This window comes from Lachnellula hyalina (assembly GCF_007821495.1).
Source record: "Lachnellula hyalina strain CBS 185.66 chromosome Unknown contig00043, whole genome shotgun sequence".
Taxonomy (NCBI): Eukaryota; Fungi; Ascomycota; class Leotiomycetes; order Helotiales; family Lachnaceae; genus Lachnellula; species Lachnellula hyalina.
In genome coordinates, this window is record NW_022157157.1 from 32,244 (window position 1) to 57,590 (window position 25,347).

The 25,347-nt window shown below is 48.7% G+C and overlaps 11 protein-coding genes across 11 annotated transcripts; 5 read left to right on the forward strand and 6 right to left on the reverse strand.

Moving 5' to 3' along the window:
- Nucleotides 1-5: 5 nt before the first annotated feature.
- NUS1 (Dehydrodolichyl diphosphate synthase complex subunit) lies at nt 6-1,133 on the reverse strand (the record flags this gene model as incomplete). The annotated part of the gene is made up of 3 exons (XM_031149281.1): nt 6-502; nt 553-985; nt 1,038-1,133. The coding sequence occupies 3 exons, from the start codon at nt 1,131-1,133 to the stop codon at nt 6-8; spliced, it is 1,026 nt and encodes a 341-aa protein (XP_031006532.1).
- A 337-nt stretch (nt 1,134-1,470) lies between these two features.
- On the forward strand, nt 1,471-4,118 carry sec10 (Exocyst complex component; the record flags this gene model as incomplete). The annotated part of the gene is made up of 2 exons (XM_031149282.1): nt 1,471-1,678; nt 1,729-4,118. 2 exons carry the CDS (start codon nt 1,471-1,473, stop codon nt 4,116-4,118), a joined length of 2,598 nt encoding a protein of 865 aa, XP_031006498.1.
- Nucleotides 4,119-4,413: 295 nt separating this feature from the next.
- On the reverse strand, nt 4,414-4,774 carry COX17 (Cytochrome c oxidase copper chaperone; the record flags this gene model as incomplete). Its single annotated transcript, XM_031149283.1, has 3 exons — nt 4,414-4,557; nt 4,624-4,691; nt 4,750-4,774. The coding sequence occupies 3 exons, from the start codon at nt 4,772-4,774 to the stop codon at nt 4,414-4,416; spliced, it is 237 nt and encodes a 78-aa protein (XP_031006497.1).
- A 287-nt stretch (nt 4,775-5,061) lies between these two features.
- rna1 (Ran GTPase-activating protein) lies at nt 5,062-6,359 on the forward strand (the record flags this gene model as incomplete). Its single annotated transcript, XM_031149284.1, has 2 exons — nt 5,062-5,247; nt 5,298-6,359. 2 exons carry the CDS (start codon nt 5,062-5,064, stop codon nt 6,357-6,359), a joined length of 1,248 nt encoding a protein of 415 aa, XP_031006500.1.
- Nucleotides 6,360-7,036: 677 nt separating this feature from the next.
- Nucleotides 7,037-8,056, forward strand: LHYA1_G004323 (uncharacterized protein; the record flags this gene model as incomplete). The annotated part of the gene is made up of 2 exons (XM_031149285.1): nt 7,037-7,076; nt 7,383-8,056. The coding sequence occupies 2 exons, from the start codon at nt 7,037-7,039 to the stop codon at nt 8,054-8,056; spliced, it is 714 nt and encodes a 237-aa protein (XP_031006499.1).
- Nucleotides 8,057-9,193: 1,137 nt separating this feature from the next.
- Nucleotides 9,194-12,010, reverse strand: LHYA1_G004324 (uncharacterized protein; the record flags this gene model as incomplete). Its single annotated transcript, XM_031149286.1, has 1 exon — nt 9,194-12,010. The coding sequence occupies one exon, from the start codon at nt 12,008-12,010 to the stop codon at nt 9,194-9,196; it is 2,817 nt and encodes a 938-aa protein (XP_031006502.1).
- Nucleotides 12,011-13,683: 1,673 nt separating this feature from the next.
- Nucleotides 13,684-15,521, reverse strand: YJR141W (Uncharacterized protein; the record flags this gene model as incomplete). The annotated part of the gene is made up of 2 exons (XM_031149287.1): nt 13,684-14,289; nt 14,739-15,521. Coding segments are annotated over 2 exons (1,389 nt in total), but the record flags the coding sequence as incomplete, so codon positions are not given.
- A 214-nt stretch (nt 15,522-15,735) lies between these two features.
- On the forward strand, nt 15,736-17,083 carry gedK_0 (Questin oxidase; the record flags this gene model as incomplete). The annotated part of the gene is made up of 3 exons (XM_031149288.1): nt 15,736-16,240; nt 16,297-16,923; nt 16,977-17,083. 3 exons carry the CDS (start codon nt 15,736-15,738, stop codon nt 17,081-17,083), a joined length of 1,239 nt encoding a protein of 412 aa, XP_031006504.1.
- A 331-nt stretch (nt 17,084-17,414) lies between these two features.
- Nucleotides 17,415-20,231, reverse strand: Rad17 (Cell cycle checkpoint protein; the record flags this gene model as incomplete). Its single annotated transcript, XM_031149289.1, has 2 exons — nt 17,415-20,104; nt 20,138-20,231. 2 exons carry the CDS (start codon nt 20,229-20,231, stop codon nt 17,415-17,417), a joined length of 2,784 nt encoding a protein of 927 aa, XP_031006503.1.
- A 311-nt stretch (nt 20,232-20,542) lies between these two features.
- LHYA1_G004328 (putative mitochondrial membrane protein) lies at nt 20,543-21,261 on the reverse strand (the record flags this gene model as incomplete). Its single annotated transcript, XM_031149290.1, has 4 exons — nt 20,543-20,624; nt 20,681-20,807; nt 20,870-21,094; nt 21,180-21,261. Coding segments are annotated over 4 exons (516 nt in total), but the record flags the coding sequence as incomplete, so codon positions are not given.
- Nucleotides 21,262-23,645: 2,384 nt separating this feature from the next.
- Nucleotides 23,646-25,250, forward strand: SPAC227.12 (putative WD repeat-containing protein; the record flags this gene model as incomplete). The annotated part of the gene is made up of 2 exons (XM_031149291.1): nt 23,646-23,718; nt 23,773-25,250. The coding sequence occupies 2 exons, from the start codon at nt 23,646-23,648 to the stop codon at nt 25,248-25,250; spliced, it is 1,551 nt and encodes a 516-aa protein (XP_031006495.1).
- Between the last annotated feature and the right edge of the window lie 97 nt (nt 25,251-25,347).

Consider the following 25,347-nt stretch of genomic DNA (forward strand, 5'->3'; position numbering starts at 1 on the left):
GGGAATTACCTCCCATACCGCATCTGTGCATTCGCAAAATTGTACAACGCCCGCAAGAACACCTGATACCCAACTCCTTGGTTATCTTGCACGTGATAGATTTCTGTGAGTCGGACTTGCCAGGGCGGATAGCCTGAGAGCTCGACGGATGGGCTGAAAAGTATTAGAAGTTCGGGCTCGCCCATTACGCTTTCCGAGAGTTCAGCGTCGATTAGGTCGGGGCTGATGTCTTTGGAGGAGAGCTTGGACCTTTGTGACATTTCAGCGAGGGTTTTGGTCAAATCAACCAATGAGTCTCGGCCATCCTCTGAGGAAAGAAGGAGGATAGATAGGGTTTTGGACGAGGCTCCGGGGGCATCGCTCGTAGGAGGGCTCGAGGGAGATTCCATAGACGGTACGTGAGGAGCTCGCAATGATAATGCTGGGTGTTGGGGTCCGAAGTATGAAGAGAGTTTTCGTGCTATGGCCCTATGTGTTGCTGGAAGGTATCCTTTGAGTATTCCTTCCCAAAGTTAGCACGAATCCTTGATATAGAGCCTGAATATAACATACCAGATTGCTCGTATACCGACAGCATAGGAATGCCCACACAAGCACACCAAGCCGCAATCTCCGCAACTTCATCCACCAGCGCCTCTAGCCCAGCGCCTCCCCTTCCCCCATCTTCAAGCTTCAATATTACACTCAAATGCTGTGGTAACCTGCTCAGGCCTTTGACATCCTTCTGTATAAGCTCCGGCGTCCTGTGGTGATAATACAGAATAGCGAATATCCTATCCTTTACCGCATGATAGGCCTGTCGAAACCGTATATAAACTGAGAAAACCGCATGCACAATAACGTAAAGGAGGACATGTAATTGGGTTTTGAGGAACTTTCGGACACCGAGTCTCGAACTTTTGGGTTGGTCTATACGGATACTCGGGATTCCATCTTTTCTGCCGCGTTTAGAAGCAGATCTAGTAGGTGGGGTCGGTAGATATGGCTGTGGTTTCTTTTGTCAGGATTTGTATAGAAGTGGTGAAGGGCTTGCGTACCTCAAGAAGTCGTTCTCGTTCAGCTGGGGTTAGCAGATTGTGGTCGACTTTTGCATCACGCCTGTAAATATCCCTTTCTCGACTTGCGACGGACATTATATGGATGCGCTCCCACCAAAGCAGCTATGGTTCTCGAATTGGAGGGCGAAGACTTGTGTGGGTGGTGTGACGTTCTTGGTGGTGTCAAATATCGAGAAATTGTCGGAAGGCTGAATCAACGAGGGCCACGAAGCGTCCGCGGCTGAGCACCTGCATTTCGTTTCAAGCGACTTGTCTGCACATGGGAAGTTCCACCAAACTTCACAACGTCACACATGAATATAGTAAATATGCGCATGGTAAAGCAATTATTCGATTCTGAATAATAAAATACTACGGATCATCGCAGGTCTCGATGTAGCACGGCGGCTTTGCCAGGTCTCTCGAGTCATCAATGTCTTCCTTGAACAGCGGAGCTGGAGGCAGCGCCAGGACGTTATTTCCCAAGGGACCAAGCTTCACGCTCGAGAACTTCTCGAATAAGGACTTCATAGTTAGGGACTTTATCGAAGACCTTTCTGAAAGTGCTGTACCAGCAAATCGACGTTCTGGGCCGGCGCAGCAAGCTTTCGATCCCAAACCTCTTATCAGAACCTTTGAAAGTATGCGCCCCACCTCTTCATGTCTTTCTATTTCAGTTAACATCAGACAGATGCTTTGTCACAGCTGGGATCACTTTCCGAGGAATTGGGGGAGAAAGAAACAGACCTCCTGACATCCGTACGGCGCGCTGAGATCCAGCATGACCAAACACTCGATACATTAGGGAGGAAGCTGGACGAGACAATAGACTCCTTCCAAGATCTTGACCTTCAAATCAACCAACCGAATGGAGCGAACGGAAGCGACCGACATGGCCGGCCAGACGCCGGAGGGCTAGTTGCTGTCCAGATCGGAGAAAGACTGGAGGAGTTAGACAAGCAACGAAGACGAGCGCAGGACGCCAACTTCCTAATACAATGCTGGTCCGAAGTCAGTGAGGCTGGCGAGCTTACGTCGCTGGAGGAGATGATACGGCGACAGGGAAGTGGGGATAACAAAGTACGATGTGCTATCATTGCTAGGCAACTTATGAAGATGAGCCAGAGACTGGACCCGAATTCATGGGCCCAGGCGAATGGCTTGAAGAAGACGAATGGCTTGAAGAAGACGAATGGTGTCACAAATGGGGTTATTGGGTATAGAGGGCACAATACGAGGGAGCTCATAGAAAAGTTCTCGGAAACTCTGGAGAAGGACTTGTTGAAGCAATTTGATGAAAGCTATCGAAGGCAGAACTTCGATGATATGCTGGAATGCGCCAAGGTCCTGCATGATTTCAATGGGGGTTCGAGTGTTGTTGCGTTGTTCGTCAACCAACATCAGTTTTTCATTGATCGAAACCAGTTGATTACTGAGGAGGTAACGACCGACAACGAAACGTGGGAACGATTGGCAGACCCGGATTCGGATCCCCCTGGGGTTGAACCCAGTCTCCAATCGCTAGTAGATGAAATCCGAGTGGTCATGCAAGATGAATCGTTCATTATTAGGCGGGCATTCCCCTACTATGAGCTTGTTTTGATCAAGTTCATCCAGAGAATTTTTCAGCAGTCTATACAACAGCGGTTGGAACTAGTATTGGAAAAAGCCGATACCATATCATCGCTAGCTTTCCTGCGGTCAATGCACGCCGCCAGGAGCTATATCAACAACCTGGTTGAAGATTTGAAAGCTCATGGCTTGACAGAGCATCCAGAAGCTTGCTCGGCTCAGACCGCCTTGAGTTTAGATCAACAGTTAGACGAGCTGTTTGTTCCGTACCTAGTTGGGAATGCGTACATAGAAAGAGAAAGGAAGAGCTTGGAAGAATTATACTCTTCATTGCTTTTCAAATTCACGATTTACCATTCGCGGCGGAAGAAGGTTCCAACTGGGTTTATGGCATCACTCACACAACAAGGTACCCAGCTACTGTCGTCAGCAAAGGATGCATACATCAATCGTTTAGATTCCTCGGAACTTACGCCAACACAGAAAGCCATGATGTTACGAGTTGCCGGTCTCAGAGACCAAGACGATAATGCGAAGAATGAGATTGAGGTCACAGACGAGGACGGTATTCTCAGTATTCCAAATGCTAAGCGGATGCTCAAGTGGTTGGCCGAAGGTGTGCGACGAGCACTTGAGCTAGGCAGTGGCAGCGATACTCCAAAGGACGTCTCAGCTCTTCTCAATCTCCTTTTGACGAGCATGGGACAGGTATACGTCGAGACTGCTTTGGATGCAGCGGCAGACCTTGCGCTATCTCAAGAGACAATAAAGACGGAACCAAATCTGCAATATCTCCCTTCACTACAACCCGCCATCACGATTACGAATATCATGTCACGTTTTATCAATACCGTTCTCATCAAGCTTGCGGAATCAAATACCACCGTGCGGCGCAACATGGAGTCGCAAACCAAATCAGGAGTGCAAAGGATCGAAGCGAAAACGAACGACATTATTCGAAGCACTATTACAGTCATCGTCAACTGGGTTACTAAATTATTGGCTACCCAAAAGAAGGTCGACTTCCGTCCAAAAGACAGTGATCTGCTAGATGGCTCATATCTTGAATCAATGCAGACAACGACCTGCCTCACAATCTGCACATTCCTCAACAAAACAGCAGGACTCGCTGCTCAAGCAATCGATGGTCAGAATTTGGAAACATTCAGCGGCGAGCTTTCATTCAGGATACGAGATCTCTTATTCGAGCATTTCAAGAAATTCCAGGTCAACGCTACTGGTGGATTGATGGTTACGAAAGATCTCTCCAAATACGTCTCAACACTAAAGGACTGGCCATTGACGAAAGAAGCTGAGGCAAGTGTGGAGGTACTTGGTGAAATTGGCAATTTGTTCATCATTGGACCTGAAGCTCTCCGCGAGAGGTCAAGGAACTTCCAGCCGGGTGGCGCGGGCAAGAAGCTGCAAAAGTCGGACTTTAGAGCGTTTGTGGTGAAGAGAGATGATGCTAGCAGTGTGGGCATTCAGAGCGTGCTGGCTGGACTGTGATTTAAGCTATAAGAATTTGGGTATTCGGCGTATGGAGTGGAAAACAGCTGGGCCTCCAGGGGTGGCAAAATGTATAAGTAGGAAATCAGCATTTTCAAGCCAATTATCAAATCCCACACGAGAACAACGGTGTTCAAAAATCCATCAGAGTGGTGATTTTCCCCTTCGTTCCTATACTTTCTATATGTTTCGTCATAATTGTACACAAATGTATATCCCAAACTCCTGTGATGCAATGAATGCCCTTCCGCTCCATGCCAAAATATTACAAGCTTGTCACTTCTCCCACACTCTTCTAAGGCAAGTTGAATCCAAAGCCCGCCATGCAACTCTTGTATTTATCGATCGTACTCGCGCAGTCCTTCTGGGGGTCCTTTGCGTTGCTGAATAGCATGCATTCGTCGCGGCTGGCTTTCTCGTCTGTGCATACGCAGCATGGCTATTCCAAGACATCCCATCAGTGATTCGCTCTCGTATTTGATATTCCGGAAAGTATTATAATCACCTTTACAGCTTTCGCAGCAGAACCAGCAGGTTTAAGGTCCGCTGCCATATTTGCGCCAGTGGCGGTTGCTATACACATCTGCAATTAGCAATTGTACACTTCCTCGAGCTTAGTGAGAGAGCATACGTATTGAGACAGCTGGAGATGACATTTTTGTATGATTGGATTCTTATAGACTTCGATGAAAGTGCATCCAATTGTCGGAAATAATTGAGGCGCGAAGTTGCATTTGTCAGGTTGGCTGTATATAGTTCCTGCTCTGCCGAGACGTTTTTCCGAGCCGAAGGCGCTAGTAACGATAGCCTTGTTGTTCGATGAACCCCACTAAGAAAGAACAATACTAAAACAATATCAGCTTGTATTTGCACACAACGAAGACATTTTCCTCCATCTTTTCCCTAGGCTTCGATTTGAATCTCTCAATACAACTGGGACAATATGTCTAAGATTTTTTCTCTTGAAGGGAAGGGGCTGAAGCTCGATACGAAGGAGGATGTTGAGGCGCATATTAAGCCGCTAAGGGAGATGGACGATGTGGTCGAGGTCAGGTTGCTGGGGAATACTCTTGGTGTCGAGGCCTGCAAAGTATTGGGCGAGGTTTTGGAGACGAAAAAGACTCTCCAGGTATGCTATCCTTCTTTGTAAATGCCCTACTCATGGCTGACCTCATTCAGATTGCAAACTTAGCAGACATATTTACAGGACGACTCCTAAATGAGATCCCTCAAGCACTTTCTTCGTTGCTCACTACCCTTCTAGCCCTTCCAAAACTACATACGATCAACCTAAACGACAATGCGTTCGGACTCAACACGCAAGCTCCCCTCGTCGCATTCCTCTCCTCTCACACGCCCCTACAACACTTAATCCTCAACAACAACGGCCTAGGCCCACACGCCGGAATACTCATCGCCGACGCCCTCTCCACGCTCCACGGAAAGAAAGAAGAAGCGCGGAAAGCCGGCACCGAAGTCCCCTATCTCGAGACCGTCATCTGTGGGCGCAACCGCCTCGAGAATGGCAGCATGACGGCATGGGCCAAGGCGTATAGCCTGCATACCGGGTTGAAGACTGTCAAGATGGTTCAGAATGGGATTCGACAAGAAGGCATCTCGCATCTTCTTACGGAAGGACTGAAATATACGCGCGGGATCAGGGTGCTTGATTTGCAGGACAATACTTTTACGATAACGGGTTCTAAGGCGCTGGCTACTGTAATTCCTGGCTGGACCGAGATAGAGGAACTCGGGGTGGGGGATTCGTTGCTTGGTGCTAGAGGGGGTGTGATTGTAGCTGGATCGCTGGCAAAGGGGAAGAATGGGAAGTTGGAGATTTTGAGGTTGCAGTATAATGATATTACTGTGAAGGGGCTGCAGGCATTTGCTACGGCTGCAAAGGACAATCTTCCTGCATTAAGGAAGATTGAGCTTAATGGAAATAAATTTGCTGAAGACGAGCAAGCTGTTGCGGATTTGAAGGAGCTTTTGGAGGGCCGAAAGGAGAAACTGGCGGGGGATGTGGTTATGGAGGATGATTGGGGTCTTGATAGCCTGAGCGACCTCGAAGACGACAGTGATGAGGAAGATTCCGCAGAGGAGGAGGAGGAGGAAGCTGAGGACCTTCGCGAGAAGCTTATTGAGGAGGCTGAAGAAGCACAAGAAGAACCGGTGGCTCTGAAGCAGGATAAGGAGGTTGATGATCTGGCGGACCAGTTGAAGGAGAGAGTGATAATCTAAAAGTTCGCCCAGTCGAGTGGGAAATCCTCCCGGAGCCCACGCCCTAAAACGTCTGCATATACCCGTAAATCATCGCTATTCGTACCTAGTCTATACTGACCAAAGCCTGCGAATGAGGCTGTAGCGATGCACATAACTTAGAAAATAGATTGTGTTGATTTTTGCCTTCATTGAAGCGCTATATTAATATCCGTGTCTTCTTCCATGATGATTTTGACTGTACTGCTGATCTTTCGTGGTTTGTAAACTCTTGAGCTTTGAGGTTCCTAATAAGCCCTGTCTAAAAATTCATTAACTTGATTTTCTAAAGGAGTCTATTCTCATATTGCTGAATCACCTAGAATGGAAACATGACTGGTCTTTCTATGAGTTTTGCTATTTTGGGCGTTGTAGTTGTCTTGATTTCTCTTTTTGGCCCCCACTCGTGGTATTCGCTACGCTGTCTGCCGTATCCAGCATAGCGTGGAATAAACCCCTTTATTACCGAATCGAATGTTCGAAACACCTCGGCTCCAGGACACGACGACGCGCATCAAAGTATTGGCTGCGCGTACTTCAACCCCGCGGAAACCTCCTTGGCTTCTTCTGTTTGTGTGGTGTTGATGATTCTCCTTTGTCGAGTTCCTGCTTCACGTTGCGCCGATGATATTCGACAAGTCGCGATTGACACGGTAGTAATGAAGCCGGGTGAATTACCAAGAAACAAACACTATGCTGGTGACTAGATTCTCAAAGAGAGAATCTAGACTGCAATTTATACTTTCCCTTCTTTCCGCGACTAATTATTAATGGCAGGCTCGTTTTTTCCCGTCATTCACAGACCTTGCTGTCTTGATAGTCGTCACACAGACAATGCAGGAACATTCATAAGTTCTTTGTTCGACCTCCGTACCTTTGTCGGCGAACAATAAGAAAGAACAATATTATTGTTGGCATATATCTTCTTTGAACCCCTTTACGCACGAAGTCCATATCTGGGGTAAAACTTGAGCGAGCAACTGAACAAGACAACAAACCACTCAGAGATGTTATCCAAAACCTTCATCCTCGCGCTTCTCAACAGCCTCGTTTGCGCCTCAGCAATGCCCACTAATGGCAGGCCCTTCAATACCCCCGACCCCATCTCTCGACGAGGCGTCTCAGCCGCCGATGTACTCCTCCAAATCGCACCGACCTCCAACACCTGCTCCGGCGCTACCTTCCCCGCAGAATGCGAGACAAACGTCCAAGCAGCCCCATGGCTCATCGCAGCCATGAGCAAATACAACATCACCCACCCCGCCGAAACCGCCGCCGTCCTGGCTCTCATCGCCTTCGAGTCCGGCGACTTCAAATACAACACCAACCACTTCCCGGCCCCCGGTCGTCCGGGCCAAGGAACACGCAACCTACAGATGGCCAACTACAATCTCATGTACGCGAAATCGATCCCGGAGCTCGCTAGCAAAGTCTCGGCGACCTCTGTCGATGGGCAGAGCGATGATCAGCTGAATGCGATCCGGGCGTTGGTGTTGCCGGATCAGTATAGCTGGGCTTCTGGAGCGTGGTTCTTGACGACGCAGTGTGCGAGTGCTAGATCGGCGATTCAGGCTGGTGGGGACGCGGGGTTCGCGGCTTATATGGGCTGTATTGGGACGGGTGTTACGTCGGATCGCAAGGCGTATTGGGATAGGGCGAATAAAGCGTTTGGTGGTTGAGAAAGACGTCGTGACCTGTGGCCTTGCTGGTTGAGGTCAGGAGATAGGTGCGCGCGTTGTAGATACCCCTACTAAGATAATTAAGTCAAGAATAACTAAACCTTCAATTTCTTCAATTTCCATGACTGTGACTCTTCACTTGTGAACTCTTTATTTAGCAGCCCTCTTTATTTATAAACTTTATTGATTCCCTAGACGAGTTTCTGCAGAAAGGTGTACGGAGTACTTCATTCTTCATCGCCGGTGCCACATTTCTTATATACTCTATTTTGCGTTTCTCTTTTAGGCGGACATCTTATGAGCTGGCGATATATAATAAGTCATCAAATCGAAACTCCCAATTCCCAACATCCAACTACCTTTATACTCCTTTGCTAGTCCACGGTATCACTCCCCCAGCCTACTTTGACATCTCTACTAACGACGTTCGATTTAAAACAGCAGGTGCCGTTGAACCCACAACGAACTATAGTCCAGGGTTGGTCGTGCCCGTCTTCACATGATCACAATTGATCGGCTATTCTATCGTTTAAGACTTTGGGTTCTATTTGCAGCAAGAGCGACGGAGATAATATGCTCAACTAGTACTACTATAGTACCCCGATGCTCTTGACAACTTTCACCTTCTGACATCGAAATTCGCACTGAATGTGCCTAGGGAGTGGTTGAATGGCAGGGGGACGACTGAGCTTCTCTTTAGGAATTATGGTCCTTAAGCCTAAGTATCACCACGCATTGCCGGTAGGCCTCTAGTCTATTGCGTTCAGGATACTGTACAGTAACAACCATCTCTTTCCCCGCACGTACTAGCAGATTTATTGCGAGATTCACACTGTGTACTGTATACTTGTGGAAAGAAGAAGAGAGGGAGTCATTATAAATTAGTATTTATCTGAAAACATCATGTAGAACGAAGGAAAGTCAGAGGGAAATATAAGAGATAGGAATGTATATTGAACATGGTAAAGAGATCGACCTCCTGAATCCCCGAGTAACAGGCAAGGAGAGCGCAGATTTTTCGCCATCTATTACTTAAATATACAACCCCCTCAAAGTCCCCCATCTCATCCATTCTCATTGCATACCATTTCCACTCCACCAGCACAAAGGAAATATATACGGGGTATGGCTCACCCGTCAATTCAACGGTTTCCTCGCCCACCCACTAACAGTCCTCCACCCCGCACCACAAGCCCTGCCCTCCTCAATGATATTCTGCACGCCCTCCAACTTACCCTCCATCCCCACCGTCTGCACCTTACACCTCAACAGCCACTTCTCCCACGCCCAACCCCCCACAATCCCACAAATACTCGCCGCGTTCTCCGTGCTGCCCGTCACCATTGCCTCCAGCTCCAGCTTAACCTCCACGCCCATACTATCGCGGTTCACGATCTTGTTCGAGAGCTTGGCGCCCATGGGCAGGAACGTCCACGCCCGCTTGATACCGGTGAAGCCGGAGTTTTTGAGGCGGGACAGCCAGAGCTTCGTAGGCTGCGGATCGTAGCCGAGAGTTTTCAGGTTGAAGCCGAATTCTACGCTCTTGGCTAGGCCGAGGGGGCCGGCGTTGACGATGTCTGAATCCATGATTGAGAACTCGAGATACCCGCCTGGTTTCAAGACACGCATGCATTCCTTAAGACATACATCCCACTCATCCTGGCCATGCTCGGATCTCTGCTTCAAGATCGTGTAGATTTCCCTTGCGGAGATGAGATCAAATTGGTTGTCTTTGAATGGCAGCTTTGTGAGACGGTCAACTGCGATCTGACGATGGTTCTTGGGGCCCCGGATGTTGGAGTTGGAGAGCTGGCGCAGGGCTTTCGTGGTGATGGTGTAGATTTTCGTGTTGGGGTATTCGGACGCGCAGTGCCATGCCCAGTCGCACGTAGCTTGGCCACCGAGATCTAGGATGCGCGCGCGGTCTCGCGGGGTTCCGTCCATTTTCGGTCCCATGGATGAGAGTCGCGCGAGACGTTTCGCTACCGGTGCTGCGATCAAGCGGTCGCCGTTGAGGAGCTTTATGGCCATGATGTTCCATGCAGCGGGCGCGATTTGCGTAAGTGCCTCGTACTCTCTGTCTCGCTTCAGCTTCTCTGGGTCTTCAGGTGTGATCTCATCGCCTCGAGCGACGTTGGCAGACATGCGGCGCTTAGCACTCATGGGCACGACGCTGAGCTGGTACTTCCCAAGGAGCTGAGCACGGTGCGCGAGAGGGAAAGAGACGCGCTGGGCTTGCAGAGCTTCGAATCTTGGGATGCGATGGACATAGGTATCTTGGTAACATGATCGGGCAACGAAGTTCTGGAACGCTCGGTAGTAGGCTGACTCCTGATGGATCTTTGGAAGTGGGCAGGCAATGGCAGCTGTCGTTGAGATGATCTCAGAAAAGCGCACAGTCTTGCGGGGGTGGGAGTCTACGACTTCAATGTCTGTCGCTTGGACGATGGATTCTCTCTGGCTTCTAGTGCTTACGACACGCTTGAGGAGTGCAGCTTCGTCGTCGCGTTCCTCTGTAGGATTAATCAATTCTGCCAAGTAACTGCTTTGGGCTGCGAGCCACATCCCGGTGCGGTCGACATTTTCAACAGCCAAATTTTGTAGCTTCAAAGCGTAGGTAGTCGAATCTTTCACAATCTCATCTACAACAATATCTTCTTCCACATGCTCGGGTACTTTAACGACTTTGATAGTTTCATCAGAATTCTGAGGTGTGAGTTCTGGGCGAATAGTGGAATCGGAGTTCTGTTGAGGCAGATTTGGTCTTGCCGTTGGAAGGCCCTCTGACATTGTTTCCGACTTTTCGGATACCTCCACAATTCTCTCTATCGGGTGTGTCGACCAAGGTGTTTTGTAAAAGTGTTCGGCAGTAGTCGACGAGGGTGGATGAGCCGAGTCGGGCGTACATGGGACGAGATGCCATGTATGTCTGGCGCTATGTGATAACGTGGAGAAGAAGCCTCCGGGAGAGGGTATATCAAGCCTTGTCAAACTATTAAAAGCCCGTTGTTGTTCTGGGGAGAGCACAATCGAGTTGTTCCGCCGAATATTAGTGACTAGCGGAGGCAGTCTTTGTTGCATCTCTTGCACGGGTTGCTCAACATTCGCCAATTCAATGACTTGTTCTGCATGGTGCTCGAATGATTCTTCGCCGCCAGATAATGCTTCCAAAGTTGCCAATGCACCAGGTTGAAGCCGAACCCCCCCACCCCAGGCGTCCCTATCATCTCCATTCTCACTCCCGACATCTGGTGTTGGCGGAGCAGACATAGCAGCCATCTGCTCTGATGAAAGACTACCATCCAGGGATGGTGGAGCAGAGCATGACGGTACCTCTTGAGACTGTAAATATGAAAATATCGCAGGAGACATTGGAACTTTCGGTGGGGGCGTCGGTGGTACAGGAGATGATAGCAGCTTGAATACTGCAACACCTGGCCATGGATCACCCTCAGAGGGAATAACCAGGGAGGGGAGACAGCTTCGAGATGATCTGCTATTGTTCGAATCGACAGAGTGGCGCTTGACGTGCTTGGATTGTCGAGTACTGTTCCTCCTTCTAGCAGAGTTCTTGATTCTTGCATCCTCATCTGATGACACATCATAAATATCGTCAAATTCGGTGGCTTCCGTAGTAAAGCTATCCCTCGTCCATGGAGCGGATGAGGGTGTAGGAGAAACGCTTTCTGTATCCGAGGAGGACGTTGATGGTGGAATTGGTGCTGACATGAAGTGGTTACCTCTGGGTGTTGGAAAGTGATCGCTGAGTGGGGAAAGCCAGTCCGCCATCTTAGGTGATCTATCCCTATTTCGCCGGCCCTCAATCATAGCTGAGCCTCTCGTTGATTCTTCATCATCTTCCATTATTGTATTAAGTGACCGCCGTTTCCGTTGTACCTGTACTGGAGATGGCGGTCGATATGTAGTTGCAGGTAAGAGATCTAGTGTAGCCATTTTGAAGTCAATCCCAAGAACGCCGAGATATAAGATAATGTTGCGTCCTTGGTCGACTAGAATGTATGTTGTTATTTGTGGACTGCCAGCGTCCGTTGAGTAAGAATTATTAAAGATAGTATGCTTCGGTCAACGAAGACTTAAAAATAAAGCAAGCGACGACAAGCAAGGAGAAGGAACAATAGAAAGATGACAAGAAATGGTCAGCACACAGCTTGGGCAACCACAATGTTTATAGACCCAGCCTGGTTTTTACCAAGCGGCCATGTCACTGGCTGGGCGCTAACGTCAGACAAGGGCATGCCTAAAGATCCAGATTGGGTCTCGATTTGGGCCTGCAGTATTGAAGAACTGGCGTTAGGATGCACATGCGCTTGCATGCTGTACTCCGTATCCTCATTACAATGATTGTGGAGAAGCATGGGGCCCGAAGCAGAAGGATGAGCAGATGTTTATTCAAACTATCGCCAATACCAGAACAGCGCGATACGAATGGTAGCCAATGAAACAGAACAAAACGTGGTAAAGAAACATCGTACGAACCATCCATCGTCATTCATCGAATAACCAAAATTAGATTTTGGGCGTGAGCTAGTTGCGCGCGCGAGGTGTGTGAGGTTGGAGTTCATTGGCGGTGCGCTGCAGAGGCACACAGGAGCGTGGACGAATAAGAAGGCCCGGCGCCCGCCCCTCGTGAAGAGAAGTCAAAGATGGGCGCTTAATCCTCCACGCAAGTTTGAACGCACGATAAACGGTTATATGCCAGTGGACAGCAATGGCCAGTCAGGAACGAATAGCGTGAGAGGCTCAATTACTTGGTCCTGCTGTGGTACGAGTAAAGGGAGCTAATTAGCCAGATTCAAGCATCGCAGAAGCATGGTATCCTCGAAATAGATTTAAGGTCATGTATAGTGTAAAGAGCGGAGAGTATTGATTTTTCAAAAATAGACTCAGTAGCATGAAGCATAAACTTTATTTTGATGTTTTCGTCTATGTATGGAGATATATTGCTGGATGTAAACTTTGTAAAGGTACAAGTCGTGTGGTTTTCATGCGACCATGTTGAAGAATCGGCGCCAAGACCTTTCAATTGTTTGTCACGTGTTGGTCCTGAAGGCCGACCCTTTGACTCTAGTAGACGGACGCTTGGGACACCTTCGGGATCTTGGTCCCGGATAATTTGACTTAGATCTAGCTCCAGAATATATTTGGGACGTGCTTCCGGGGTCTCTAATAACATAGTGATAAGTCATCCAGGCATCCGCAAAAATGAGGCTTTGAAGTCTGACTAAGTGACAGAAGAAGGCTGATCAAATGGATTGACACTGATCGTAAATAAGTATTCCATATTGAGCGAGGCATTAACTTGGCACCTGTCAGCCACCAAATATCAAATTGGTTAGGGAGCTGTTTATCCCGACTCCGGAAATAGTGGACGAGACTGCATGTTCGACTCGATATATATTGATCCTCGTGACGGAGGACGTGATATAACTGCACTAGCCCAGAACAAGACTGCGATATGCAACAGTTCATCAAAAGTTGTTGGATGAGCCTCATTGTGGAAGGGGCATTTACTCCTGAATCCCATTGGAATGGCTCGACCCAGGACATGCTTCGTATGTACGACGTAGCTAAGTCGAGATATTTTAAGATCCCGTCGCAACTGTTGTTTATTCTTCTTCCCATCTCTCTAGTAATCCTACATCCCATCCTTGAAACTTTCTCGTGCTTGGCGGTAGTAAGACGGCGCTACCATGAAGACAGGCCGATATTTGCTGTATTGCTTCCGATGGCAGGGGTACCTCTTCGACTGTATCCATCAACTTAGCTGCCTCTTCCTCTGTGACTTCTTTCCAGAAAACTTTCATGGCAAGTTTGCCGGGTGAAAGGTTTGGCTCATCTACGGCCGAAGAATTGGTTGCGGAGTATCGCAAGGTAGGCGTTAAAATCCACAACGATAGTAGTGATGGCGACATCTTGTTCATCGCGTCTGAGGCGGCCGGCGAAGGTTTCCACTCCAATGGATGCAGTAACAACCGAGAGCAGCATTGTGCTTGCAAGACACTCGAAATTCGAGTTGAAATTATTGAAGATATTGACGGCATCTGAGGCAGGCGCGAACCCGAAGACCAGTGAGGGTTTGCCTGCGACAATTTAATACTCCATTTCCAAATCTTGACGCCATCTGACTGTTCATCAAAATAGCCCATGTTCCTAGAGCAACCTTTACAGTGTATTGGCCGAATTGCTACTTTCTGTTCGAGGGCAGGAGTGGTCTGGCGGTAATTAGTAAATTTCAAGTTAGAGAGTAAATTTCACAAGGCAGTTGCACGGCCAATGCAATTGGAAAATAATCCCAAAACCGAGCACATAGCATATGGCATGAGTAAATACGCAAAAAAGCCATTTCAAATGCCAGACGTCCAAGGAGTACGTGTCAAATGTATCTCGTTCTAATCCCACAGCCCGCCAGAGCTTTGGAAGGAGCGGTGTGCAACTAACGAGTTTGATACAAACAGCCGAAAGGTAACCCGTCGACCAAAGAAGAGGGTATGCCTACTCGACTTGCTGCTGAAGTTGTAGATTGTATCAAACGGTCAATTTTGGGTGTTTGTATCGGTGACTAAGCAATAGTTGCAGAAGCAATGCATGGCCGCCTTCTTGATACCCGTATCTCTTGATGCTAGGAAAGAAAGGCCAAGAGATAGAAAATTTACCAGCTTACCTGATTGTCCAGAGGCTCTAAGTTGGAGCAGTCAGAAGGTGAAAGGAGAAAGGTGGTGATGTCAATAAAGGCCGTTCCAGAATTGGCAGCAAATTTTGTGTTGGCTCCATAGCCTTTGGAAGTCGCTACTGAATTCTCGGTATCAAGTTCTTCGGGACCTTGGGCACCATTGGACTCGTGTTCATGGGTACGCTCATGCTCCGGAACATCGGGTTTGTGGCAATGCCAGAAATCCATCATCTCTGCCCAGTTTTCACTTGGCAGGTCTTTCCAAGTTTTGATGACTCCTTTTCCAATCACAACAGCGCCACAATCTCGACACAGAAACTCGAAGTCTTCTCTCAAATTACTGGCGGACCAAGGAGCTACGTTACTTTGGGCGTCCTCTGCATCCGGACGCGTTGGCGGGCTGTCCAGAGGCAAACGCCATGATAACTCTTTTCTTCCCAAAGCTGGCTTTTGCAGTTGGGTAGTCAAAACAATTCTTCCAGGAAGTGTCAGGGTAGTACTTTCTCCACCATGCTGCAAGATGAACTCCTGGCCATTGCCAGACAGCTCAACCTTTGTAGCTGTATCACATGGCGTTTCCAGCGCAGCGATGACCGAGATTTGACGGATATTTGCAAGAAGCTCTGCGTAGATCAGACCTTTCGACGGAGGCGGCATAGATTTTGACATAACGGGAAATACCTGGACGTGTACTCGGGCAGAGCATCTTTTTGATGAAGATGGAGATCTCTCATTGCGGCGGTTGAATTTCCGGAAACTTGCGTTGCCTTGCCTTGCTATAAATCGTTAGCATTCTGCGGGTAGCCTTACTGCAAGTGGTTAGTTCCGGAGCGAAGACGATTATTTCAGCCGATGCTCATGCCATGCGCATGGGCCACCTGGGCAGCCATCCATGCATAGTAATACTTAGTTTATCAAGTCAAGCTTTCCCCACCTTTTCAATCCCAACAGCTTTACTTGAACAAGTAAGTTCACCAAAACTTCAATCATGTCGTCTCCTATGATAGCCTGGGTACCTCTGGTCCATAGAATCCACAGATACTGGACAACCACCAACTATGCTGCCCTTTCAATCGACTTGCCATCAGTGGAAATCCATGATGTTGAGACAGCTCCAGAAAAACGCCCCAGAACCCTCAAGCATCTAATAAAGGCAAATCATGTCAACCACTCAGTTATATACCACCATCTACAGTTCCACAACCATATGGCCCATCATCTAGGATCTGCCTACCTCTTTGGAGCAGATGCAAGTCAACTGCAAAAGATCTATGATGAAGACTCCAAAGAACTCGAGGAATGGAAAGATTCCCCCGCAGAGGTAACAGATTCGGACTGGCGGGACTTTCTCGGAGACAAGAGATACCAACGAGCATACGTGGATTTCTTTGAAGACGAGCTGGCGCTGAAGTTCAATTACGATTGGAAAAGAGTAGCGGATGAGTATCTGTTCAGCGGGAAAGAGCCTCTGATCAATGGAGTCATTGGCGGGCGTACGTCTCTCCTTTTGTCTCATACCCACCCACCAAAACTAATCCAAAATCCTCAGTTGGCCACCCTTTGATCCATCTCGGCTATGCCTACGAACTCTCCAGCAAAGAACTGGGAATGGAAGCCCTAGCAATGACAAGTGTAGCCTACGATCCCCTCCACAAATACCTCGACAATCCCTCATACACCCAGCCCTCTACATACAGCACGACCTCGCCCCTCGAAATCCTGCACAGAATAGCAGCCGATACCCGCTTCGATGGGCTCTTTCCCTCAAAAGGCTACGAGAACATAGAAACCCTCTTCAAGCACCACGAAGCCCTGGTCCTCGAACACTGGAACGCATGGACAATCACGAACCCCACAGAGCAGTTCCGCGCCTCGCAAGAAGCGGCCATGAATTTGGTGGTTAGGACAGTGAAGCCGGGCACGCACGCGTATGATTTCTTCATGGTGCATATACTTACGACCAGTCATGCGGTCAGGATATTGCTACCAGTGGTGCCGAAGAAGTTCCATGTCAGTCTGGTCCGCCAATGGTGGCTGCTTACAATCGCCGTGTATGTTGCGCAGTTGAGGCCGGTCATTGATGAAGATATAGAGGGAAAGCCGGGGAAGGGATGGGCGTATGTAGAGGAGATGGCTGTCAATGGGCCTTGGTCGACCGATGCGCACTATGTTAAAGGTATGATTCCTCACTTTTAAAGTATGTTTTGAAGCATTCTAATATCTTTCCAGCCCTGAGGGCGATGAAAGAGGCGGCCTTTACTTGGGGCGATGTTCACGAACTGTATTTATCATCTGCGGTACATTTAGCAGATGACTTTAAGGGATGGACATTTTAGCCCTATGGACGATAAAATTGATAACCGCTCCACCTCTCTTGTGTACTGTACGTTTTTGTTTATTGTGTACGGCGCTATTGGGGGTCGATAGGATGTATTTAATGAAGGGACGAGATTGACAAAATGTATTTAGATATGTTGTATGAAGTAACGATCCTTTTGAAAACAAGCACTCAGGCCAGCCAGGCGCCACCCCATCCATGTACAGAGTCTAGGTACAACAGCTATTATACAAGCCACATGAAACCAAATACATTACTCCGTCCAACATCCCACCAACCCACCTGACCATCCCGTTTATCCCTTTCCCTGTCCGTACCACGCAAATCAATTAATCATCCTCAATATCATCATCACTCAACACCAGCTTCTGCTCCTGTGCCTTCAAAATCGGAACCCTACTCCCACTCCCCTGGCCCCGCCCTCTAATCACAAGCGCCCTTTTCCGAGGCGACTTGCCCTCCACCGGTTTATCAGTCGCCCATTCCTGGCCCGCAACAGCAGCTGTATCGCCCTCTTCCCCATCGTCAGGGGTGTCTTCTGAAGGCCCACCGATGCCACTAAAAGTAGTCACCTTCTCAAGATCCCTAACCGCGAAAGCCGAGGACGAGCCCTTGCGACCCTTGGCAATAAGCGCCATATACGGTAGGCGATCAAGCAGCATCTCCTTCCTGGCGGAAGTGCCGAGTGATAATAACGGCGCAGTGGTGGTATCGTCTTTTGGTTTTCCAGCCTCGGGCTGCGTGGACCTAGCACTCCGCCAACTCTCCACAGTGCCCTTTGCAAATGTCTTTGCCGTCACCACGCTCCCTCCCTCACCTTTCATAAGCCGACTTACCCATACATCAACCAGCCCCTCAATCTCCTCCTTCATCCGCCACAGCTTGAGACTAGTTGGATAGAACATCCTGTACGCATCACCGCCACTTCCAGTTCTAAAGCCCGACGCTTGCGCAGGTGCTTTCCGCTTTACGGGGGAAGGAAGCGCGAAGAGGAGACCGCGGACGGCGATATTGAAGTTAATTTCATCTTGGCGCAAGATGTCGCCGCTGGAGCCAGATGAGGTGTCCCAGGTGGGACAGAGCAGGTCACTGTCGGAGAGGGCGTCGATGGAGGCGTTCACGTGGTCTAATGAAGAGACGTCGAAGGATGTGGGTGGTGCTTCGCAAGAGAGGATGTAGTTTTCGTGGAGGGCGGCGATGAAAGTTTGCGTGTCGGTGCCAGTTTCGTCGATGAGGTCGTCAACTGAGACTTGTGATCTTTTCGGCCGGGAATGAAGGGATAGGAAATCTGGTAGGGTTTCGACGTCTGAGCCGGTGGGGAGCTTAAGGGGTGTATCGTCCCGTTTGTTGTAGACGACCTTGCCGACTGCGTGGAAAATGCCGAGACTGGCTTCTCGGCGGGTGACCATTTCGAGACTCTCTTCTTCCATCTTGGTCAATGCTACATCCTTGGCTTTCTTCGATTTGCCGAAAGCAACTTTGGATCCCCAGTCTCCATCGGTATCGCCTCTCAAGCATAGGAACTCTAAGGATCCGATAGCACTTCTAATATCTCCAATCTCGCCGAGTCTCTTGAGCACCAGAGGTCCAGGCGTCTTTCTCCTCCCAGATTTCCGAGACTCTTTCTGTACCACAATATCGAGAGCTTTCGCCAGTAACGTAGGTGCAATAGCATTGAACTCGATAACCCCAACTCCTGCATGCTGAAGAATCTCTGGGCCAAGTAATCGATGTGCTGTAAAACTATCCGCAGAAGCAGACGTCGTGGTAAGCAGCGTCTCGGAAATAATCATAACCACAGGCGTTACTGGCTCATCAGAAGCCGTGTTATTGTGAAACATTGATAGATGAAGTGTATTAGCAGCGAGATATTGAAGGATAGCACCCCTAAAGGACTGCAAAGCAGTCGAAGAGCGAGTGAACGTATTTGGGAATTCTTCTACGAGAATAATCCGTTTCCGACGATCAAGAGGCTTGATTTCTGGTTTCGAAAGTACTTTTTCATTACCAGAAAATATGTCCAATTGACCAAATTTTCCCCCTCGGCCCATAAACTCTTCGAACTGTGCTGCCATGGACAGGTAGCCATCAGAGGTAGCGACAGATCCAACGGGATTCCGCCACTCTAACACATCACAGTCCATTGCCTTTGCCAAAAGCTGGACCGTAGTTGTCTTCCCTGTCCCAGCTTGTCCCTTCAGTAATAGTAGCCGTTGTCTCATCCTCCCATTAATGACATCCTCAAGCCATCCTCGAACGTCCGAAACCTTCTTCTTATGTACTGCAAGTTCATCCAAGTTAACAGGTGCAAACCGCTCCGCCCATGGCCGTAAATCATCCTCGTTCTTGATTTCCGCCGGTGGAACAGGTTTCTTCAAGAACTTCTGGCTCATACTAGGCGCATTCCCATCTCCTGCTTTGAAAGCCTCTGCCCCTCGCGCTCTCTTCCGTGCCGCCAGTCCCACCAGGCTTGACTGGCTTTTGCTCTCCACCACATCATCGTCCCCGTCAGATATGAGGTCCAGGTCTTCGCTCTTCGACTCATTAGAGATGACTCTCGGCCTGCGTGCCGTGGCACTTAAACTCCCCTCAGCCTTCTGTCTCTCTGCCTGCTTCGTAAAGAACGAATATATATCCCCGCTCTTGACCTTTTCATTTACCTTCCCTTTCCCCTTTTGTTTCTCTGGACTGCTGCTGGCACTTTTGCTACTTCCATTACTCCCAGGGACTTGCTTTGGAAGACGTATAGGTGCGGCATTGTGGGGGTGGTTTGCTGTCTTAGCACGAGGCTGAGGTTTGGAAGCAGCTACTTTCGATTGACTTGCGGCCTTTTTCAAGGTCGTAGGTTTTGGAACAGTCGAAGATGGAGGAGAGGAGTCGATGAGGTTTATCAATCGCGATTTTGGCTTGGGTTCTGGAGCCTCGTCGTCATTGTCGCTGGTCGAGGATGAGGAGACGACATTCCGCTTTCGTCGTTTGGCTGGGGGGGCCATACCGGCTGGCGCTGGAGGAAATGCTTCTACATCAGTATGATTTTAACGAGAAGATAAACTATTTGTAGGCCGCGTTTCTGTGGGCTGTTGATATTGTCGTAAGTTGGTTGCACCCTTGAATATTGTCGGCAAAGGTGGATCCGGCTCCGACATTGTACTGTACTGTATTGTCGTGAAATATTTGGACCGGCAGCACTACTTCTTTATATAAACTTCACACTTAAGTCCAGCAATGCTCGTTCTCTTTGCAAATACTCATTCTACGTCATATCTACCGTTGATTGAGTGTTCAAATGATTTATTAGCCGCCTAGTTATTTTTTGCTGAACGCTCATCTCGTCTTTCTCTTGTAGTATTTGCTATTGAAATTTCAACTATAATATTTATCCATCACACCTATCTTATAAATATCTGCCTACTTAGACAGATAATATATCATTCTCCAGGGACTATTTCTAGCTTACAATAGTCCATGTTCCAACCAGCGCACTAGCTAATAAAGCAGTACCCCGTCCCAAGTTCAACAATCCCCACCGATCAACCAATCTGATTACTGTCAGTCTTCATCCTACGGTAACCATCTAAAGAAATAGTGAACTCACTGATGTACACTTTCCCCTTTCACAATCTCCTCAGCACTCAAGTTTCCCCTCCCCAGCAGCTTAGCATTCGTGTCCTTCATCACCAACACCGTAAAAGGAACAAACAGTGCACTCTTCAGAGTAATGCCTCGTTAGCATGGCCCTCCTCATAAACCAAATCACACAGCCCAAAGAATAAGAACAAATAACGTACCAAAACCCCAGCAGCGACATACCCCCAATACTTCTCTCCTTCCATACTCCCCGCCCCAGCCTTACTCGCTCCATACGCTAGGTACGCCCACATTGTGCTAGCAACGATCGTTAGGGGCGGCACGGTCACTTTCCCTTCGTTGTAGAGGTGTGTCCATTGCTGTAGGAGTAGGGGTGCTGGGGATTCGAGGAGCCGCGGAACGGAGACGAGGGTGAACGATACTGTGGGTAGGTTGGAGCGTTAGTATCAAGAGTTATGCGTGGCATGGCCAGGAAGAATATATATGAAGGGCATTCAAGAACTCACAGGAAATTCCAGCGAGGAGGCCGCTTGATGTGAGGCCTACGGTTTGCGCTATGCGGAAAGGGAGGGGTTGTACAGAGGCCATTTCGTTAATATTTCCTAAGGCGATTGATATTAGGAGTAGTGGTTGTTTCAGTTGATTGATAGAGTGGGAGTTTGTTGAATCTTGTGAGACTGAAGACTGAACTCTTATATTATGTCTACATGTCTATACCTCCGTAGATGCGGGCCTAGCATCGTCGTAATATACCCACCTGGGATAGTGTAGTCCGTGACATCGGTACTAAACTCTCCTTACTCCGTATAAATGTTAAATTGCGGGCTTTCTCCCAATCTAGGAAGTAAACTAGAGGTTCTAGGTATCCGTAGTTATCTATAGGTAGGCTCAAACCCCCTCTTTGCCCCCTTAAAATAGCCAGTAGTGTAGCCAATGAATCCGGACTTCGTTCCAGGTGAAATGAACCCCGGGTGAGTACAGCAGGGGTCTTGTGCTAATCCTACATAGTCACGTCTGTGCGTTGGGTTTACTCCGTAGTGCCAGTGAAAACAGATCACGATCACTAGCGTGTTTCTTTTGTCACGTCTCCCCATGCAGAACGCGTCAACCGCGTCTAAAAAGTTTCAATGGTAGTGAGAAACTCATACATCCAACAAAAACAATTTGATCAAAATGGCAGACTCACAGATGGAAGAAGAGGTTGCCCTCGAAACCCCTGCATCAGATGTTTTCATCGCGCCCTCAATCAACCACGATTTACTCTTTTCCGGCGCTTCATATACACACTTCTCGCCCGTTCCTCCAGCCCTCCTTCCACCACCAAATACCGAGCCAGAACAGAAAGGGAATGCAGGCCCACCATGTGCATTGGGAGTCGATGAAGCTGGACGCGGGCCAGTGCTGGGTCCCATGGTTTATGGACTTTTCTACCTCCCATTACCACTCTCCGACCCTCTCCTCCGAAACACCCACCACTTTGACGACAGCAAAGTCCTCACAGCTGACGTTCGCTCAAACCTCATGGAGAAACTATGCACACCCGAAACAGACCTCTATACACAATGTGGCTGGGCTGTTGAAGTAATGTCCGCGCGAGACATTGGCGCGAATATGATGAAGCCTGCTGCAACATACAATCTGAATGCACAAGCTATGGATGCTACCATCGCGCTGATCGAAGGGGTTTATAAGAGGGGTGTGAATGTAAAGGAGATTTTTATCGATACTATTGGGAATCCGGCGACGTATCAGAAAAAGCTGGAGAGGATCTTCCCTACGGCGCAGGTTACGGTGGCAAAGAAGGCGGATAGCTTGTATCCATGTGTTAGTGCTGCGAGTGTCTGTGCCAAAGTTACTAGAGATGCGGCGTTGGAAGTACTGTATGAGAGTTATGTCAAGCCTGCAGAGAATGATGGGGATGAAGAGATGGGCGGGACAGAGAAGACAAAGGCTCCGGCGGAAGCTTCATGGGGCTCTGGATACCCTTCAGATGCGAGATGTACGTCTTGGCTGAAGCGAAATATGGATCCTGTATTTGGGTGGGGGAGTGAGTGTCGGTTCAGCTGGGGAACTGCGAAAGATATGTTGGATGCAAAGAATGCTGCCGCAAAGGTGGAATGGCCGGTCGGAGAGGATGATGAGAACAGTCGAGTCACCGACTATTTCAGTGCTGGCAAGGAGAAGACCACAGATGAACTTGGAACGTGGTTTGGGTCATCTGTTTCGGCCGAGGTTTTCTAGGATGGTGGTTGCGCTTCATCGCATGGGAAGGCGCATTTGGAGTTGAGGGACTTGCTCATTGATAAACAGGATTGACAGCTACTAGAGATTAAATTCCGGGTTCAATGCATTCGAGACATTTACAAATAAATACCGTTAGTGGAAGTGTGGTGCTTGTGGCCGCCTCCATTTTGAGATTTCGCTAATATAATGCAATTATTATCCATACTAAAAAGAACGGCAAAAAGGCTTATATGACGGGAAACCCCCCCTATAGAGAGTTCTAAGATATTCCAATTTGGAAAACATAATAAAAACAAAAAAATGTATAAATTTAAAGCGTAAAAGACGAAAATAAACTCCCAATCAAGATGATAAAAAGGTCAGATATGCTCGGTTGCTCCGCCTTTAAGGTAGCAGAAGATGAAATAAGATACGGGCAGCACACGACAGGCTATCACCCCTGACCATACCGATGATGTCCTAAACACCCTCCCGAAACCCGTTGAGTGGATAAATGCTTATTTCGTTTTCGTTATATATATAGCAAATAAAATGCTGAAGTTGTCCCAAAACCGTCTTAGGGCCTTGGCACCTTTGCGGCATACAAAGCGTGGAGCCATCAGCCTTATGATTATGTAATCAAAATATAAAATCCAGGATCCGACAAGGCTGAACCTAACGACTCAAAAACCATCAAGCCTTGAGGTCCAACACCCACTCTCGTTAATACCCCAAAACTCGGCGCCACCATGCATCCCTCACGTCAAGCATACGTGGAGGAGGCAGTGCCAGAAGATGTTGGCATAGACCTGGCAAACGTCCGTAAGAAACTCTTCACCAATCTTCACCCTCCACTTCATACTAACAGCCTCCCAGCTCTTGATCGCGAATATGACATGCCCTCAGCAACCGCCGGCATCGCGCCTGAAAAGGCCTCCGCTATTCTCTCACAATTCGACCGAAAGCGGAAAGCAGCACAGATCGCTGTCCCAACAGACGATGGACGAGTACGTTCGCGATTACGACAGATGGGGGAACCTATCACCTTGTTCGGCGAAGGACCCGGTGATCGCAGAGACAGGTTAAGGGAGCTTTTAGCTATACAAGCGGAGATGGATGATATGGAAGACGAGGATGGCGATGCGAGGATGCAAGATGCAGATGAGGGGCAAAATGAGCAAGAAGAGGAATTCTATACCAAGGGTGTTCAGGAGCTGGTAGAGGCGAGGAGGGATATTGCGAGATATTCGCTGCCGAGGGCAAAAAGAAGGATTGAGAGTCAGAAGGCCGAGTCTAAGATCCCTTTACGGACGCATGTGAAGTTTAGGAAGGGGATTAAGGAACGTTTGGGTGCTTTTGAGTTGCAGGGTAGTCAGATGGCGGGCGAGAGACCTGTTAGCATGACGCGGTTTGCTCCAAATGGGGAGATAATTGCTGCGGGTAATTGGGGAGGCGGGGTTAAACTTTTAAGTGTGCCGAATTTGGAGACGATCCGGACACTGCGTGGACATACGGATCGAATTGGTGGTATAGCTTGGTATCCAGGGGCTACATTACCAGGAACGACAGTCTCTCCGGACTCGGTCAATCTTGCTTCAGGAGGCGCGGAGGGAAATATCCATCTTTGGTCTTTGAACCAAGATACCCCTCTGTCCACCCTCGCAGGACATAATCAGCGCGTCTGCCGCACTGAATTCCACCCATCGGGTCGCTACCTAGCCTCGGCATCAGAAGATACTACCTGGCGTTTATGGGATGTCAATACTACGACCGAGCTACTTCTTCAAGAAGGTCATTCTCGTGGTGTATTTGCTCTAAGCTTCAACACTGATGGCTCCCTTCTAGCAAGCGCAGGAAACGACAGTATCGGCCGAATTTGGGATCTCCGCACAGGCCGAACAGTCATGATCCTCGAAGGGCACATCAAACCCATCTACGCGCTCGACTGGGGCGTTGACGGGCACCGCGTTCTTTCTGGCTCAGGAGATGGCTGGATTAAATGCTGGGATGTGCGTATGGTGCGACCAGCAGGAGGAGTGGGAGCACATAAAAGTGTGGTGTCTGATTTGAGATGGTATAAAGGTCAGGCTGATCTTTCGCAAGAGATCATTCCTGATATGGATGAGCAAGGTGCGAGGAGGCCGAAGAAAGCGGGAACCTTCTTTGTGAGCGGTGGATTTGATAAGAATATCAACATTTTCTCGGCGGATGATTGGGCGTTGGTGCAGAGTCTGAGTGGGCATACGGGGAATGTGCATAGTGTTGATGTTAGTGGGGATGGGAAGTGGATTGTTAGTGGGGGGTATGATCGCACGGTTAAGCTATGGGGGAGGAATGATATGGAGGCTCTCTGAGAAATCTACTGGGAATGGCTTGGAGTTCGTGGGCTGGTCAAAATCTGGCGGTATCTGGCTTTGTGCTAGAATATTTGAATCTTATCGTGATATCCAA